This window comes from Polyodon spathula, chromosome 23 (genome assembly GCF_017654505.1).
Source record: "Polyodon spathula isolate WHYD16114869_AA chromosome 23, ASM1765450v1, whole genome shotgun sequence".
Classification (NCBI taxonomy): Eukaryota; Metazoa; Chordata; class Actinopteri; order Acipenseriformes; family Polyodontidae; genus Polyodon; species Polyodon spathula.
The window spans coordinates 1,583,426-1,603,979 of record NC_054556.1 but is presented as its reverse complement, the minus strand read 5'-3'; the positions used below and the strand labels follow the sequence as shown (position 1 = coordinate 1,603,979).

The 20,554-nt window shown below is 41.8% G+C and overlaps 1 protein-coding gene across 1 annotated transcript in view; it reads left to right on the top strand.

Moving 5' to 3' along the window:
• Nucleotides 1-13,036: 13,036 nt before the first annotated feature.
• LOC121298365 (MARCO-like protein) overlaps nucleotides 13,037-20,554 on the top strand; it is an 8,191-nt gene continuing 673 nt past the window's right edge. The window contains exons 1-2 of the mRNA XM_041225473.1: nucleotides 13,037-13,102; nucleotides 20,066-20,554. The exon at nucleotides 20,066-20,554 is cut by the window's right edge and continues 673 nt beyond it. Coding sequence (XP_041081407.1) covers nucleotides 13,037-13,102; nucleotides 20,066-20,554 — 555 coding nt within the window. The remainder of the gene's footprint in view (nucleotides 13,103-20,065) is intronic.

The following is a 20,554-nucleotide window of genomic DNA, read 5'->3' as shown; positions in this document are numbered from 1 at the left end:
ACCAAAGCAGTAAACTCTGAGAAGGGGCTGGTTCATTATCTTCTCTGTGCTTTACTACACTGTGCTGTGCTTTTACCAGGGGGATACCAAAGCAGTACACTCTGAGAAGGGGGCTGGTTCATTATCTTCTCTGTGCTTTATTACACTGTGCTGTGCTTTTACCAGGGGGATACTAAAGCAGTACACTCTGAGAAGGGGGCTGGTTCATTATCTTCTCTGTGCTTTACTACACTGTGCTGTGCTTTTACCAGGGGGATACTAAAGCAGTACACTCTGAGAAGGGGCTGGTTCATTATCTTCTCTGTGCTTTACTACACTGTGCTGTGCTTTTACCAGGGGGATACCAAAGCAGTACACTCTGAGAAGGGGGCTGGTTCATTATCTTCTCTGTGCTTTACTACACTGTGCTGTGCTTTTACCAGGGGGATACCAAAGCAGTACACTCTGAGAAGGGGCTGGTTCATTATCTTCTCTGTGCTTTATTACACTGTGCTGTGCTTTTACCAGGGGGATACCAAAGCAGTACACTCTGAGAAGGGGTCTGGTTCATTATCTTCTCTGTGCTTTATTACACTGTGCTGTGCTTTTACCAGGGGGATACTAAAGCAGTACACTCTGAGAAGGGGCTGGTTCATTATCTTCTCTGTGCTTTATTACACCTGTGCTGTGCTTTTACCAGGGGGATACCAAAGCAGTACACTCTGAGAAGGGGCTGGTTCATTATCTTCTCTGTGCTTTATTACACTGTGCTGTGCTTTTACCAGGGGGATACCAAAGCAGTACACTCTGAGAAGGGGCTGGTTCATTATCTTCTCTGTGCTTTACTACACTGTGCTGTGCTTTTACCAGGGGGATACTAAAGCAGTACACTCTGAGAAGGGGCTGGTTCATTATCTTCTCTGTGCTTTATTACACTGTGCTGTGCTTTTACCATGGGAGAAAGAAAAAGGTTAAAAAAACGGATTCTGAGAAAAAAATCTTTGGAATATGAGGTGGCTTTTTTCATTGCTTTTTATAGCAGTTGTGCAAACATTTTGCACCAGAACAAAAGGTTATTAGTGCAACAGATTTGTGTGGGTTTATATGGGCGTGTTCTATGGCTGTGACATCACAATGAAAAAAAAACAAAACACCAGGCCAATCATAACACAGAAACACAAAAAAACAAAACAAAACATTTGGGTCGCCCCCACCAGGTGCTGCACACATTATAACCAACAGAGAGCAGTATGTCCTAGCAAATAAAACAATCACTTTGTTTAGTCATTGTCCTCTGTAGCCAAGGCTTACAGCTGGGATGCTGTGTCTATACAATACTTGGGTGGTGTGCTATTGGAAATCATGCTGTCATGTGATGGTATTTTTTCTTTGGGTTTATGTTCCAGAGTTTTTAACAGGATCAGTGTTGTGCATTTCCAGCAAAGGCGATTATTATTCCTGGAGCGGAGGGGGGCGGGGGGTTGGCGGCAGACAGACAGCTCCAGAATTGAAGGGGTTAAGTCCGCAGCTCTCTCCTCTCTCGGCTGTCTCCCATACCGGAGCGAAGCGCTGTTCCTGTCTAATCCTGAGCTCAGTTGTCAACCCTCACCTTTAAAAAGAAAAAAAAACAATAAAAAAAGAAGACAGCGAGTGAGAGAGAGGGAAAGGAAGGATTCTAATCCTGATATCAAAGGATGAGTTTGTCTTTGATACGGCCCTCATCTGCGATCGTCGCTGATCCCTGACAGGAGCTCGTCAGCCCCCCCCACGCAATCTGTGAACTTTCACTGCACCGCTGTGTCACTCCTCTGCCCCTCCCTCTCTCTCTCTCTCTCGCTCGCTTGCTTGCTAAGAGGATTGTAATCACATTTCTTTCAGATTTAGGATTTCTTGATGGAGCCACTACTCCCTGTTGAAAGCCGCTGCATCTCTTTATAGATGGGAGAGTGTTAGAGGGCCAGTCTCTGTGAGGTTGGCTGTCTGGTTCCTAATTGCAGCACACGTTCAATATTTCAGTATTTCACCGCTCCAGGATTCACAGCATTTGGTTGATTCCCGCTAGGCAGTTGACTCAACCCTTCACTAACTCGCTGTTTATATTAATTCAGTAATTGGCAGGGGGGGTTATGGGCGAGGTATGGCTGGTCTTTCAAATCTAAAGAGTTGACAAACCCTAGACAGTACTTTTAAGTGCAACGGGGATGACAAGTACACAATAGCAGTGGTGGTAATACCCCTGCTGAGCACAAGAGGGCAGCGTTGCCCCACCAGCATGCAGAGCAGGAACCGCTCAGCGCCTTTCCACAATCTGAAGAGCAGGAAGTTGAAACGACCATTTTACTGAGTGCTTCGAAGTTCTGTTGCTCCGATAATGAATTAGTATCAGTTTTGTCTAAACCTGTCTCTGCTTGGCTTTGTACTGGTTTTGAGCTTGTCTGAAGAATCCTAAGTGCCTGGCACTGAACAGCCTTCCTCATCCCCTTCAAATCATGTGACAATGTCCAATCTACCCCTTATAAAAGTCAACCATAGTAAAAGTGTAATGTTTTTAAAAAAGCAAAGTGTAATAAAGCACAGTGAAAGCATGGTAAAGCATAGGCAAGCTTTGTAAAGACCAGCAAAGTATGGTACGACGGTAATAATAAAAATGTCAAACAAGGGTAAATGTACAGTTCAAGAATGGGAAAAGCATGGAGAAACTGCAAAGAAATACCGTGCAAAAATTCTGACTTTTAGAAAAGACCCTACAAAGGTCATATTGTCAATTGTTTCTGTCTTTGGGACTCTGTTGGAAATGAGTTGTTGCACATGTTGCACATTTTCTATCAAATCAGAACTCAAGACTGGGAAAACAGTCTGTTGAAGGGAAAGCAGTAACGAAACACAAGTACTCTCAGTCCCAGGTCCCTGTCTGATGTGAGGAGTGGGAATGTGTGTCTCTCTCACTCTGCACTGACAGTGCTGTCTCTCTTTGCACAGAGATTAGAACCTCCCCTCTCTCAGATAGTTGCAGGTGTGTCGGATGGGAAGGGGCAGCACAAGTGAGAGAATGGGGGGGTGGACAGTGGACAATGAAATAGCCTGTCTCCTCGCACCTGCATCCAGACAGGAGAAGGGGGGGGAGTGACAGACAGACAGACAGACATACAGACAGAATATAATTACCAGTGACAGACGCATGTCATGAACAGATACCTCCGCGCACACTTCAAACAAAGGGAAGCGCCGGCGTTGACATCATAGAGCTCTTTGAACTCAGGAGCACAGTGGGACTGCTGGGAGCCAGGGTCGGTCACTGCAGCCCCAGGAGCGGGTCGGACTGCAGAACACAACCCGGTACAGCTAACCTCCAGGAGCGGGTCGGACTGCAGAACACAACCCGGTACAGCTAACCTCCAGGAGCGGGTCGGACTGCAGAACACAACCCGGTACAGCTAACCTCCAGGAGCGGGTCGGACTGCAGAACACAACCCGGTACAGCTAACCTCCAGGAGCGGGTCGGACTGCAGAACACAACCCGGTACAGCTAACCTCCAGGAGCGGGTCGGACTGCAGAACACAACCCGGTACAGCTAACCTCCAGGAGCGGGTCGGACTGCAGAACACAACCCGGTACAGCTAACCTCCAGGAGCGGGTCGGACTGCAGAACACAACCCGGTACAGCTAACCTCCAGGAGCGGGTCGGACTGCAGAACACAACCCGGTACAGCTAACCTCCAGGAGCGGGTCGGACTGCAGAACACAACCCGGTACAGCTAACCTCCAGGAGCGGGTCGGACTGCAGAACACAACCCGGTACAGCTAACCTCCAGGAGCGGGTCGGACTGCAGAACACAACCCGGTACAGCTAACCTCCAGGAGCGGGTCGGACTGCAGAACACAACCCGGTACAGCTAACCTCCAGGAGCGGGCCAAGGCATGGGCCTGGATTTCAGAGGCCCAGTGTAATGTTTAGTACTATGCACTTGGCTTTTATTATTGTGTAATTAATCATAGCTGATTGTACTTTGCCTGTTTATACGGGAATTTAATGGAGTGTATTACGCATACAAGAGTTCACAATTAATTTAATGGAGTGTATTACGCATACAAGAGATCACAATTATTGTCTCTTGAAAATTGCTGACTGCGTGACTACTGGCTCATTGATGACTTGGAAAAGAAAATCAATCAAAAAAAAAAATTCTTAATCAGTAAAGTCAAGATCGCAAAAATATATGTAATCTCATTGAAATTCTGAGGCTCTCTTGTGATCTCGACATATCAAAATTGAAACGACCAGACAGTGGATATCAGTCATGCACATTTGTTGTAAAATCAGAAGATATTTTCACGTCATTCCTGAGAATGCTTCTGACAACCAAGACCGCACGGCCATGCAAACGAGTCTGTTACTGTTTAAAGCAGGAGCAGGCATGGGCCAAGCTCGTCAGCTTAACATGTACCCTTAATACAGAGTGTAAATAAATAGGATTTCAGACTTGAACTGGAAACAGTCGGACCTGTCGACGTGTCCGCTGGAGGCCTAGTGACAAAAACAGAGATCTTCAAAATGAGATCCCTGGCGGGGAGTGCTGGATTACACACACTGCACTGCGGCAGCGGAGTTAACCCTTCGAACCCTGGACCCTGCGAGTGCCTCTCCGGAGACTAATACTGTCCATCAAGAAGTGTGTATGTGTCCAAGCTAAAACGCTTTACTTCAATTGGAAACTGAAGTAGCCATGATAACAGCTTCATAAACGCCTTTGAATAACTGTGCATTAACCACTTTGAAAACAGAAATAGCATGCATGCAAGAACATCATAACAGGTGTTACTCTCATAGGTAAAACTGCCCAAAAAGTGCTTGACTTCCAGTGTCTGTTTGTGTGATCCCTGCCCATCGGCCGTGCAGCCCTGCACTCGTTTATAAACCTGGGCTGCAGGCAGGTGCAGAGTGCCAGTAGGCAGTGCAGGTAGACGTGCTGCAGCACCTCTTGATGGTGCTTGGAGGCTGTATCAGAGCAGGGTCACTTCCCATTGCCCTATCACAGCATCCTCTCCCTTTGAGCCTCGGCCGTTTCCACCTCCTATATGGGACGATAGGAAGCCTCTCATTGTTCCTCCAGTGGATATTAGCACCATGGAGGAAGCGCTCTATCTGATAAAGCTGCAGTAGAAAGCCGAGCCGCTTCCAAATGAGCGATCCCAGAGACACTGTGCCTTCCTCTCCCTGGAACTGCCAGCCGCCGAGAGGGAGGGGGACCAGGGCAGGGCTTTCTCCAGCGAGATCCCCTTGCAATACGGCTGTGCTAGAGCAGGCTGGGCTGCTGGGTTAGAAGTGTATCATTTAGGATAATAACCCAACCCTAACCTCAACCCCAACCCTAGCTCTATCCCTAGCCAAAATCTTTACCCTAACCGTGATTCTAACCTTAACACAAACCTAAAAGCCCAGCCCTATATGATGAAAAAATGCTTTTAAACTGAATTGCCTTCCAAGCGCAGGTCAGTTAAACCGCACATGTACTGGAACAGGGACGGCCAATTATTCAAGGGTTAACCATGAAGAAGATGGGCGTCTCAGATTTTCCGTGCGCTCCTCTCCTCTCACGCCCTCGCGCTGTGGGTGTGTGTGTGCGGGCCGTCACACTGAGATCCCCCCCAGCCATGGAATTACTGTCTAAATCTGTCTCCTGCAGGAAGAGGGATGTGGGGAGCTGTGCAAACTCGAAGTGAAACAGTTCTTTCCATGACCTCTCCCTCTCGCTGGCCGCATGTCTCATCTGACGGACCTTCACTGTAGTTTCCATAAACAGTGAGTGCGAAACGTACTAAACATGGAGACAGGGAGAAAACCCCTCACTTGTAAATAGGGTTTATTTTTGTGATTTATTTAGAGCTTATTTTGTACCGGTGCCCCAGGAAATTGGTAGACCGTGAAAGAAGTAGATAGAAAAGAAAGAAAGAAAGAAGTAGATATTGCTTATACTGCGCATGTGCAGATTTCTGAAGTTAAAGGGAAGGTTTGTTGGAAAGTCAATGAAGCTACAGGATCAAAGTGCCACATTAGTTATTTTTCAGATACAATACCCAAGTTTTTTTGTTGTCTTTTGTTTAAAAATGTGACGTTTGTCATGTTATCCAGATGTAAAGTCAATGAATGCATAATCCATTTTTATTTTGTTTTTTGTTTCATTTTTTAACAGATGGCTGTGTTTAAATATTTAATGAAATGTGTTTTTAGCAAATAAATATATATATATATATATATATATAATATATATAATATATATATATATATATAGTTCTAATGTGTATTTGTGTGTGGTTGAAATCACTTCTTGACAAACGCTTGCTTCAGAAATGTCATTCCTACCATACCTCACTGCTTCAGCATTAAGTTTGCAATGCGTTTTTCTATGGTAAATGTTTATAAGAGCTGCATTAACTTCTTGTGATTGGGGTTCATTAAATAATAAATCAGAAGGATTGCACTGCAGATGATTGTATTTCTTTTGCATGCATGTTTTAAATCCACGATAACAATAAGTTAATTTGATTGTCATACAATATGTAAAATACAAATAGAGAAAAATGAATGCAGTTTATACTATATCATATATATTATAATATGATATATATATATATATATTATATATATCTATTAAGAACTTTTGAAGAATGATAGCATAGATAATAACAAAAGTACAGCCTATTGTAGTGGTATTAATTATTGAAACGATGTGATTTATGTCAACATTAGCAAAATCATTTTTCATGTAAAATGTAGGTTTTAATAAAGATTCTAATAACATGTCTGAAGCTTAAAACAGTTTGCTGTATTTTACAGTTTTATGGTAACGAATTTAAAACAAAAACGAAGATCCTGGCCTAAAGCTGTTGAGCCCTGTAGAGAGTGGGGCTGAGGCAGGAGCTCCAGTCGCATGCTGTCAAAAGCAGGCAAAAGGAGTTTGTTTAAAATCATTTGTTAAATGAAAGTCCTCAGTAGCATTGCAACAGATCTCTTGCACCTAACCCTCACAAATTGTAGGATATTCTAAATATTCAATACACTGTCCAGCTGTTTGAACTTTTCCTGGGAGTTCCTTGATCAGGAATTCAAAAGAAATCAGAAGTCAAGAGATCAAAGCCTGTCCTCCAGTCTCTTAATTGACTTCTATATGTTTTTGTTTAAATGTTGCATGAATGTCTCCCAGTGGTCTCAACCCTTATAAAAGTGTATGAGGGTAAATAGTCATCCCCCACCCCCACACACTTTTCTCATGGTCATGCTATGTATTTACTATAGTTTAATCTGGTTTCCCGTGCTTTTTAATACACTTTACCATGCCTCTCTGTGCTTTACAATGCTTACCTATGGTTCGCCGTGTGTTCACGTTGCATTGTTACACTTTGGAATGTGTTTACTATGGTAATCTTTTTTAAGGAGTGTCCATGAGGAGCTTGGTGTAAATCAGACTTCTAACCCTTCCTGCCCCCTGCCTGGTGCAGAGTGACCCTCTCCCCTGTCCGCTCACAAACTGTTAATTTCCATACAGATGCTAAGGGAAGCCCAGCTGTGTTGATCACCACGAAAAAAAAATAACAAATAATAAAATCCTTCTGTTGCCAGCAGCACCACATTGGCAAGAAACATTTCCTGTCGCACCTGCTTCCTGTCCACCACATTTATTTGCTCCCATGGCACCATCTGGGCCGTGCCCCCTTCTTTTGTCCTGGTAAAACTTTAGCAAAACAATTTGTCTGTGAGCGTAGACTCTGACACACTGTGTGGGAGGGAAGGGGGGGGGGGGGGACCAGATATTTGTATCATGTTTAAACCCTATTAGACAGTCCCTAGTAGCTGGCTGATCTCAAAACTTTGTGAAGTCGGGTCTTAAAGGATCCCAATGATTCAGCATCAACAAAATGACTGGGTCATCCATTCCATACCCCAGCCACTCTCTGTGTGAAGAAGTGTCTCCTTCAACAACATGACTGGGTAACCCATTTCATACCCCAGCCACTCTCTGTGTGAAGAAGAGTCTCCTTCAACAACATGACTGGGTAACCCATTTCATACCCCAGCCACTCTCTGTGTGAAGAAGAGTCTCCTTCAACAACATGACTGGGTAACCCATTTCATACCCCAGCCACTCTCTGTGTGAAGAAGTGTCTCCTTCAACAACATGACTGGGTCATCCATTCCATACCCCAACCACTCTCTGTGTGAAGAAGTGTCTCCTTCAGCAACATGACTGGGTAACCCATTTCATACCCCAGCCACTCTCTGTGTGAAGAAGAGTCTCCTTCAACAACATGACCGGGTCATCCATTCCATACCCCAGCCACTCTCTGTGTGAAGAAGTGTCTCCTATCGCCATGCTTAAACCATGAGATGTTAATACTGTCAACACTGATTTCCCTCTGCTTAACCTTTGCCAGACCAAGCTTGGTATATGTGGCAGAACAGCCAAACCGTGCTAAGCCATGCACATTCTTATTGCCATTGAGCAGGGAGATTCAGTATTGTTATACCAGCAGTGACTTAGGAAACAATCTTGCTGGGATCCGGGGTCCCCTGGAGCTATCTGAGCAGATCATAATCCGGGAAGAACTGACCAGGCCTGACCCTGCTGGCGCTGCTTTCATTAGATATAGTCAGAAGGTGTTTCGGGATAAAGGTTTATGATCAGGGTACACTCTGTTCAGAATAAAGTGTTCCCTTTAAACCTTTGAAATCTCTGGAATCAATCCCAGTGAGTCACTGAATGTCACCGAATTACAAAATTGAAAGAAAATACGCCTGAATCCTGGAACAACTGGGTTGGGCTGTCCCGAGAGAGAGAGAGAGAGAGAGAGAGAGAGAGAGAGAGAGAGAGAGAGAGAGAGAGAGGAGTGGTTACGGAGCAGTGACATCAGAGGCAGGGGAGGTGTGGTACAGCCAGCGGGACACTCGTCTCAGAAATACTCCTGTTTCAGACAGTGAGCTATAGCTTCAGGTTGATGTGTTTCCAGCAGGTTTCCGACCGTGGACACTAACAGACGAACAGATGCAGCAGTTAGTCAAAAGGGGCACATTTTACTTTAAGCCCCATGCACCATCTGTCAAAATATTAAGTTAAACTTGAATACCGGCACCAGGTTTACACAGTACATTTTCTGTACTGAATGGATAATGGTAATAGTGTTGTGTAAAGAGGTCAGTAAATGATCTGAATGAAGGAGTTCCGTTTTTACTGAGGAACATGCCACAGCAATGCCATTATCACTCATTTTACTTCCCTCTAGTTTTTCAGACTAGGGTTTGAGTGTCCATGGTGACAGGTGTCATTAATTAGAGTCTCTCCATTGAGCTTTATTTGCCGTTGAGTAATAACAGAACGTTTGAACTCCATAGAAAACAATGGGAGATTAGTGTCCTGTTCTATAATGTGGGATATCCCTTTTATAAGCTTTCCACTGTAATTTTGCAGTTTCCATATGCTTTTCTTAACGGTGTATTACCATAGTTTCCCATGGCTTGCAGTGTTTTTTTAATATGCTTTACCATACCTCTCTTGCAGTGCTTACCTATGATTTACTGCGCTTTCAATATGCTTTATCACCCGTCGCTATGCATTTAAGATGAGAAGCAACTGTGCGTTACAATCCTCTTTCACTATGCTTTCCAGCTTTGCTTTTACATTCAGAATTTTCACAGTAAATCTTGTTCATTCCCGTCCAGCAAGACGTAATCAGCTTGACATTAGTGCTAGTATTCCCCCTCGTCACCCCCCAGTTCCAACCTGAGGAAGGAGGTCAGAGGTGACGGCACAGCGGCGGTTACAGTAAAGAGCACACAGAAACATTCCCATCCTGCGAGCCCCGAGGTAGCCAGGTAGAGAGGGGGGAGCCACAGCAATAGGAAGAGGGTCACAAGAGGGGTTACACAGTAACACAGCGCTCCTGCCATCATTTTCAAGGGGCGCATCTTTCTTCTCCCTACTAACGAAATACAAAGCATGACCTCCCCCGACACCATCACAGTTTGCTGTCATTACAGAGTCAGTAGCAGGTTTCTGAAATTATAGCGTCACCGTCCCAGTGTGTCACTACAGCTGTTTAAACAATGTGCCTGACATTTTGATTTTCATTGTTAACTTCCTGACAACTTTTTACACTTCAAGTCTGCTTCGAAGCTCTTTTCAAAATGTCAGCTCAAAGCTTTGTTTTGACACAGGTCCCTTTTTAATGTTGATGAGAATCAGCTCGAAAGTGAAAAGTACCATGTGGGCATTCTAACGCAGGCTCTGAATATGCCATACAATGTAGTATTATGTAGAATATCGTGTAGTTTATTAGAACTATGAAGTTGACTGAAAAGTAGCAAAGACATTTAAAAAATAGAGAAAAAAGCAGATCAGGTTTGCCCTGTCTGTACGACGACACAGGTTCAGCATGTTTAAACACAGCATCAGTGCATTTTGACTTGCTTCTACCAAAGATAGTCCTGGTTATCTTTTCAAACCCATGTTACCTTTCCACTGTGCAGTGCAATGGAGGGGACAGAGTTCTGGCTTCCAGATTATTGCAGTAGCAGAGCCCAGGAGTGTTTCCGGACAGCCTTGTGAATGCAGTCAAGGTCGAAAAGTCAGCAGGGGACCTCTGAGGGCCAGGGGGGCCCCCTTGGAGAACGGCTGCAGGAAGAAGGCTGGGAGCTACCCACACAGCACCAGAGTCCTGGCGTATCTCAGAGCCACTTCCTGTCAGGCACAAACACGCTTCCTGCCTCCCTTCCTGTTCTCCTGGTGCAGGGAGAAAGCGGACAGGCTGGCTGGGAACACCTGCAGGACAGCTCAGCTGTGTGTGCTTTAAAATAATAATAAGAATAATCATCCTTATAAGAACTATAATAATGATGACAATGAAAATAATGATGGTAATAATAATAATAAAACTGCTGCTAATAACATGAAGTTTTGAAGCATGTATGGAAAGGTAGGAAACATTTTACATTAAAGTCTGTATGGTTTTTTTCAATTGCTTTTTAATATTTACCTTATAATTTTTCTTTAAATCTGCTTTCACCTGGTTTTGAAACATCTCTACAAACATACAGACAAAATGTTTCCCAGCATGTAGGATTCTCCAGACATGCTCAAAGCCAAGCAAAGGCGGAAAAAAAGGTAAGAACTCAATATTGGATCTTTTTTTGTTGCATTTTTATTTTCTGTTCTGGGGTCATCTACTGTGAGGCAATGCACCCCAAAGAAGCTTTGATTCAGAAATCATGTGACCAGTTTGAAATGACAGCGTTTGCCTGCTTTACTTTTATTATACACGTGTATATATTTCTTAATTTTGCTTAAAAATGTCTCTTATTAAAATCGCACTTTGCGATGACTCCACCATGAAAGACGAGCTTTATCAAAACCCTGATTGTTGTTGTTGTCAATCAGAAAGCACAGTAACCCAAACATTCCTCGCAGGTAGTGCAGAGAGTGAGCTGGGAAGCACACAGGGCCACTGTGTCTCACATACAAGCCTCTAATGGAAACAGACAGGTTAGGGGTTACAAAGAGGACAAGAAGTGTGCCAGAGAGTTCATGTACTGCCCTCTCCCTCTCCCTCCTTCAGAATAGGAATGTCTGATAGGTATTTAAATAAATCTGTAAAATATATACAGAGAGAAGTCATGCTTTTTTCTTTTTTTTTACCAACCTCTCAGGACCACCACTTTGAAAATGAGCTGATTGCTTTCAGCCTTTAAAAAAAACAAAAAAAAAACAGCATGAAAGCACCGTTCACATAAATGGGTTTACATAAAGTTAACATAAATTACTTGAGGAATTACAATGTGTCAGACATAAGCATCGCTCCAGTGCTATGCACTGAGGAGCCTGCTGGACTCAATATCCCGGGGATATTTTCAGAAAGCTGGGTGATTGACAGCTTGTCAGGGCGGGCGAGAAGCTGTCCGCAGAGACAACCCCAGGATGTGTGGGGCAGTACACAGCGTGCAATTAACACATGTGCTTCGTTACATTAATAAGAGCTCCCCCCGAGCTTGAACTCTTCACTTGGGCTTTTTTTTTTTTTTTGGTTCAAGCGAGCTGCCCTGCTGTTTTTCCTTTTAATTCAGGATCCCAATCATAGCAAACAAAACCTGCATTAACTGCTGCAGAGTGCTTTTCCAACAACAGAATTTCATCCCTCGTCACTTGACCTGTCACTTTACTCTGTGTTTCATTATGACTCCGTCCTTGTTGCTGCTTATATATATATATATAGAGAGAGAGAGAGAGCTGAGAATGCAGTGTTTACACTAGTGCTCATTATTAAGGTGCAGGGTAATGACAACTCTGAATGGCTGAGAAAGTCACTACCACATTGCAGAATTGCCCTTCCCCAGCAGGATGATTGAAATGATCTATACAACAGATACAAAGAGTGGCTGCTCTTGGAGAATTTAGCACCGTCTGATTTCTGTGACCTCTCTGAGTTCTCTGAAGAGCCAGCTCATAGTTTTTACACAGGATTAGCAGGAGGCTGATGGAAGGGCAGCAATTGCTGGTTTATTTAAATTGTGTTTATGATGTCATCACGCAGTTCTGTTCTCATGACAGGCAGCACAAGCCTCAGATAACAGTCTATATATATATATATATTTTCTGTCCAGGTTCCGGACCCCGGCTGGCTGCCCTCCCTAAACTCTGAAGTGACTGGCGTTTGGATTGCTGGTCTCAGAGGCTGGGGGGTCTGGTTCTTCCCTTCCCACTGGAGGGCTCAGCCCTGTTAGAGGAAACCTCAACTTGTGTCAAAGAGCCGTTACACCACGGCTACAAAAAGACTGACCCGGGAACGAGATGAGGGCAAATCTAAAGACCATGAGTCTGCTCCTGGGCAGCTTTTTCTAACAATTTGAATGTTGTAGATGGCATTTGTAATCAATCTACATTTTCTGAACAGTCTTCATTTGAGCTACTGAGTGAAACGACAGAAAGGTAGCCAGAAAAGAAGCTGCCTGACTGGTTTGATTCAATGCAGTGTTTTAGTTTCCAGTTGTATTACCTGTGCAGGCTTCTGCTAATGGTCAGAGTCAGTGAACAGTGCCGTTCCAGCCCGCTGTGCTGTGTGAGCTCAGGCCAGCAGGATGTGAGTGGAGCTGCTGTTCACAAACACCGCAGCACAACACAATACAGGTCAGGGATGCCTTTCAGTAATACAGGAAGTCCTGAAGGAAACCTTTATGGGAATTCTGGAAAATAATATAGATTTTTATTTAGCAACATTTGTGAAAGTCATGTTACAAGAGGTCGAAGCGAAGCTGCTTCTCAGAGAGCACACACACACACAAGCACACTCCCAACACCATTTTATAATGAATTCTGTTATTACATGGTAACGACCCAGCTGTATGTTTAGCGCCTGTGTTATCGCAGTGTAGTTGGGAGGTGCTCAAACCCTGTAAACATCACAATGTTGCACTTGTGTGTTAATCTGCCCCCTCTTCTGATGAAGCACAGAAAAAAAAACTGCCTCATGTACTTGAGAAAGCCTTTTATTCACACAGATTATCAGACGAGCACAGGAGCATGGCACTGATGAAACACAGAATTCAGCCTGAACTGTCTTTAGTGGTCATCTGAAGCAGGTGGTCCGAATTTTATTTCTTGATCTGAGTAAACTAGAGGCAGAGAGGCTTGTTGAATATGCAGCAGGGCATGTTCAGTACCTTTGGGTGGTCAGGTTGCACTGCTAAAATAGAAAAATAAAAAGACGACTAAACGAAAAGAATGCTGTGATGTTGTTTGACAGACGAGGATTAGAGTTCTCTAAACAGGCGGTGTAGTCAGAGACCCAAAGCCTTTTAGATTAATTGTCCTTCTCAGCACCATGGAACATCGTGACTGCAGGGACACACGCAAACACTCGAACACACAAACACTCAAACATACACGCAAAAACATTAAAATACTAACACAAACACTTAACACACACTCAAACACACAGAGACCCGCAGAAACATTCAGACACTAACACACACACACACACACATACTGACACTCATGGTAACACACATAGTTGTGTAGAATTCTTTCTTTAAGAGTTTGTATACAGTAGCCTCCATGACAGGGAGCTATCTCTATGTGAAGGTCTTCCCTGTAAAAGGCACTGCCACGTGGTGTGCAGGGTGAGTTGTGCAGTCAGTCTTTCCACAGGTGAAGCTACAGTTCAGGGACCCAGCCCGCTAGTTCATCTCCTTAGCGTCTACTCTGCCTGCTATATCTCATTACAAAGCTGGGTTTCTCAGCCCTGCTACGAGCCCTGGCGTATACTTGTGAAAAGTGCTTGTTCTGGTGTAAGGAAGAGAGAATGCAAGGGTCCCCACACAGTCCCAGGGTCACTTGTAATTTCTTAAATGACCGATAACATAATTAAATCACCATGTAACAAATATAAAACTATCTGTAACAAATATTGCAACCTCACCATGCAGCAAATATAAAACTAACAAATACTGCAACCTTACCATGCAGCAAATATAAAACTAACAAATACTGCAACCTTACCATGCAGCAAACATAAAACTAACAAACACTGCAACCTCACCATGCAGCAAATATAAACCTAACAAATACTGCAACCTCACCATGCAGCAAATATAAAACTAACAAATACTGCAACCTCACCATGCAGCAAATATAAAACTAACAAATACTGCAACCTTACCATGCAGCAAATATAAAACTAACAAATACTGCAACCTCACCATGCAGCAAATATAAAACTAACAAACACTGCAACCTTACCATGCAGCAAATATAAAACTAACAAATACTACAACCTCACCATGCAGCAAATATAAAACTAACAAACACTACAACCTCACCATGCAGCAAATATAAAACTAACAAATACTGCAACCTCACCATGCAGCAAATATAAAACTAACAAATACTGCAACCTCACCATGCAGCAAATATAAAACTAACAAATACTGCAACCTTACCATGCAGCAAATATAAAACTAACAAATACTGCAACCTTACCATGCAGCAAATATAAAACTAACAAATACTGCAACCTCACCATGCAGCAAATATAAAACTAACAAATACTGCAACCTTACCATGCAGCAAATATAAAACTAACAAATACTGCAACCTTACCATGCAGCAAATATAAAACTAACAAATACTGCAACCTCACCATGCAGCAAATATAAAACTAACAAATACTGCAACCTCACCATGCAGCAAATATAAAACTAACAAATACTGCAACCTCACCATGCAGCAAATATAAAACTAACAAATACTGCAACCTCACCATGCAGCAAATATAAAACTAACAAATACTGCAACCTTACCATGCAGCAAATATAAAACTAACAAATACTACAACCTTACCATGCAGCAAATATAAAACTAACAAATACTACAACCTTACCATGCAGCAAATATAAAACTAACAAATACTGCAACCTCACCATGCAGCAAATATAAAACTAACAAATACTGCAACCTCACCATGCAGCAAATATAAAACTAACAAATACTGCAACCTTACCATGCAGCAAATATAAAACTAACAAATACTGCAACCTCACCATGCAGCAAATATAAAACTAACAAATACTGCAACCTCACCATGCAGCAAATATAAAACTAACAAATACTGCAACCTTACCATGCAGCAAATATAAAACTAACAAATACTACAACCTTACCATGCAGCAAATATAAAACTAACAAATACTACAACCTTACCATGCAGCAAATATAAAACTAACAAATACTGCAACCTCACCATGCAGCAAATATAAAACTAACAAACACTGCAACCTCACCATGCAGCAAATATAAAACTAACAAATACTACAACCTCACCATGCAGCAAATATAAAACTAACAAACACTGCAACCTCACCATGCAGCAAATATAAAACTAACAAACACTGCAACCTCACCATGCAGCAAATATAAAACTAACAAATACTGCAACCTCACCATGCAGCAAATATAAAACTAACAAATACTGCAACCTTACCATGCAGCAAATATAAAACTAACAAACACTGCAACCTTACCATGCAGCAAATATAAAACTAACAAATACTACAACCTTACCATGCAGCAAATATAAAACTAACAAATACTGCAACCTTACCATGCAGCAAATATAAAACTAACAAACACTGCAACCTTACCATGCAGCAAATATAAAACTAACAAATACTGCAACCTTACCATGCAGCAAATATAAAACTAACAAACACTGCAACCTCACCATGCAGCAAATATAAAACTAACAAACACTACAACCTCACCATGCAGCAAATATAAACCTAACAAATACTGCAACCTTACCATGCAGCAAATATAAAACTAACAAATACTACAACCTCACCATGCAGCAAATATAAAACTAACAAACACTGCAACCTTACCATGCAGCAAATATAAAACTAACAAACACTACAATACCATGCAGCAAATATAAAACTAACAAACACTGCAACCTCACCATGCAGCAAATATAAAACTAACAAACACTGCAACCTCACCATGCAGCAAATATAAAACTAACAAACACTGCAACCTCACCATGCAGCAAATATAAAACTAACAAATACTGCAACCTTACCATGCAGCAAATATAAAACTAACAAATACTACAACCTCACCATGCAGCAAATATAAAACTAACAAATACTACAACCTCACCATGCAGCAAATATAAAACTAACAAATACTGCAACCTCACCATGCAGCAAATATAAAACTAACAAATACTGCAACCTCACCATGCAGCAAATATAAAACTAACAAATACTGCAACCTTACCATGCAGCAAATATAAAACTAACAAATACTGCAACCTCACCATGCAGCAAATATAAAACTAACAAATACTGCAACCTCACCATGCAGCAAATATAAAACTAACAAATACTGCAACCTTACCATGCAGCAAATATAAAACTAACAAATACTACAACCTCACCATGTAGCAAATAACAATGTTTCTGTCCCATATGTTACAGAGCCTCCACATGTTATGTGTTGCTAATGAATTCCTATTGAATTCAAAGGATCTAGACACCTCCACCAGACAGGTATGACACATTTAACACCTATTCGTGTTGAACAACATCAGTTATTCGGAAACAACAAAAGATACAGGATCTAGGTTTGCAATTAGCAAAGCACAGAGCGTAGAGCGTGGAACAATTAGCAGGAGCAGGGAATTAGCTGCCGATTATCTGATGGGTGTGATTGAGGTCAGGAGGGAGTCTGCCTGCATGGACAGTGAGTCGAAAGGAGGACAGGGCAGTCCATGGTTTATCTATGAAAATGTATTCTCACCCTCATGAAGTGTAGGATATATATATATATAAACTCACAACTCGCTATTTCAATAATGAGCTACAATGTTTCTGCTTCCTCCTCCTTCAGACAGCATGGTAGAGCCAGGTAGACTGGTGTAGGTGTTTCAGTTTGAAAGCTGCACAGTGACTTACAGATGAATGTTCTAAGAACACTGAGGCCCAGATAGTTCTGAAGTGGAGTTCCAATCCTAAAAGGATGCATTGTCTTCCAGGTTCGGTTGAGAAAAATAACAGGGAGGTGTTCTTTTTAAAAACAAAACAGTCTCCCATGCACTGAAATCGGGACACTTGGCTGCAGTCGTGTTTTCATCACTTTGGGGGTCAAACAATAACCTGCTGTTCGCCTGTTGTTCGCTAGGTGTCACTGTTCTCCTTCAAATAGCGCCCTTCGCCTGAGCTTTTTACAAGCCCTCATGCTCCAGCAAGACATTCATCCTTAATGGGCTATAATCATGTAAACACGCATAATACATTTCTCCATGCCAACACGAAAATAATTACACCCCCGTGTTTAGGTTTGGAATGTCTTCATTACATTCGTCAAGGTTGGGGAAGTGTGCTTTACACCCCTACCGCTTATAGCACTGGTTCTGTGAAAAGGTCGTGTTTTGAAAGAGCAGAAGGTATACAAGGATGTTAAATATTCCAGGTTCTATGACTTTGTGTCTGACCTTTTGCAGTAAACGAACTAATCCCAGAATAGAATAGTCCTTCATAGAGATACGGGAAATGGCTGCTCTTTATCGCGGTTGCCTGGGCGACCATCAGAGCGGCCGGCTTGCGGAGATGCCGGGCGGTTATTACAGTCGAGTTGTCTATATTGGAAAAATACAGCTTTTTGTCATCCCGTGTCACTCACAGCTCTTGATACACCGTATTCGAGACTTTTTAATAAACGGAACCATTTTTTCTCTCTCCTTTTCTGCCAGAGCTGTGAATGCAAATACTTTGAGCAAGATTAGATTTTTTTTTATTCTTTCTTTCTTTGCATTAAAATGGCTGTAAATGTTACATAAAACATGTGCTGGATGCTATACTGCTGTACATTGTGTTAGACTGCTGGTGAAAGTGAATGCAATATGCATCTATTATATATATATATATATATATATATATATATATATATATATATATATATATATATATATATATATATATATATATATATATATATATATATATATATATATATATATATATATATATATATATATATATATATATATATATATATACATACATATATATATATATATATATATATATATATATATATATATATATATATATATATATATATATATATACATACATATATATATATATATATATATATATATATATATATATATATATATATATGCTAAAATAATGAAAACATATATGCTCGTATGATCATTTTTTACAGCATAAGGTTTTTAATTTAAACAAATTCAGCAAACATAACATGCAGATTTTAATTACGCATTTGCAAATACTGTATAACCCCAGAACAGCAGTATCCTATCTGCGTTGTTATATTGGTTAATAGCGTGCTTGTTTTCTGTGCGACAACGCGACTGCAATTCACAATCTGATTTAAAACGTCGTTAGATTTGTTCTCACGATCTTGTGATTTTTTTTTTTTCTTTTCTGTTTTGTGATTAGCGCTGTTGTTATTTTAACATTAGTTTTTGTTCAGGCTGTTAGGTATGTGTATAGACATTCACACCTTGCTAGAAGAAAGAGAAGAAAGCACGACCAGGCGGGTTTGCAGTGAAGCAGTTAAAGGAAGGGCGTGTGTGCATCTGTATGCAGAGATAATAAACACGTAAACGCTCAGGCAGCCCGCATAATTAAACTGTTGAGAAGGCCGGCGACAGGGACGCAATAGATGTGGAGTATTTCACTGGGATTGGGTATTGTACCGATATTACAGCATTAGGCTTAAACATGTTTAAAATGTTTGTTTATTATTATTATTATTATTATTATTATTATTATTATTATTATTATTATTATTATTATTATTGTTGTTGTTGTTGTATTAAAACTTTAAGTTATTTGTTTAGATTGACATGTGTCACGGTGTGTTTGTGGGAGGGAGGTTAGATAATGCATTGCAATAATACAAGGATTTTATTTTTTACATCAGTTTGAGTTTGTCACCGTGTGGGTTTGAGATTGTAATAACACAATCCACGATCGCTTTCAGAAGCAGCTCCCTAAAGGTAATGTTATTTAAACGTTTGTAGTAGTATCTTCCAGTAACTCGTCTTGTCATCAGCACCAGTGACTGATGAGCGCCTCAAAGTAGTAAACCCGACCGCTGAGCAAGAAGAGCTCATCATCCCTTTAACAGGCAAAAGAAACCTCTAGCAACATCCACTCAACAGGGCTCTCATCATCCCTTTAACAGGCAAAAGAAACCTCTAGCAACATCCACTCAACAGGGCTCTCATCATCCCTTTAACAGGCAAAAGAAACCTCTAGCAACATCCACTCAACAGGGCTCTCATCATCCCTTTAACAGGCAAAAGAAACCTCTAGCAACATCCACTCAACAGGGCTCTCATCATCCCTTTAACAGGCAAAAGAAACCTCTAGCAACATCCACTCAACAGGGCTCTCAGCATCCCTTTAACAGGCAAAAGAAACCTCTAGCAACATCCACTCAACAGGGCTCTCATCATCCCTTTAACAGGCAAAAGAAACCTCTAGCAACGGGTGTCCGAGAGTCGTAGGGATTTTTGTCCCGTTTTCTTTCCACTCAACAGGGCTCTCAGCATCCCTTTAACAGGCAAAAGAAACCTCTAGCAACATCCACTCAACAGGGCTCTCATCATCCCTTTAACAGGCAAAAGAAACCTCTAGCAACATCCACTCAACAGGGCTCTCAGCATCCCTTTAACAGGCAAAAGAAACCTCTAGCAACATCCACTCAACAGGGCTCTCAGCATCCCTTTAACAGGCAAAAGAAACCTCTAGCAACATCCACTCAACAGGGCTCTCAGCATCCCTTTAACAGGCAAAAGAAACCTCTAGCAACATCCACTCAACAGGGCTCTCAGCATCCCTTTAACAGGCAAAAGAAACCTCTAGCAACATCCACTCAACAGGGCTCTCATCATCCCTTTAACAGGCAAAAGAAACCTCTAGCAACATCCACTCAACAGGGCTCTCATCATCCCTTTAACAGGCAAAAGAAACCTCTAGCAACATCCACTCAACAG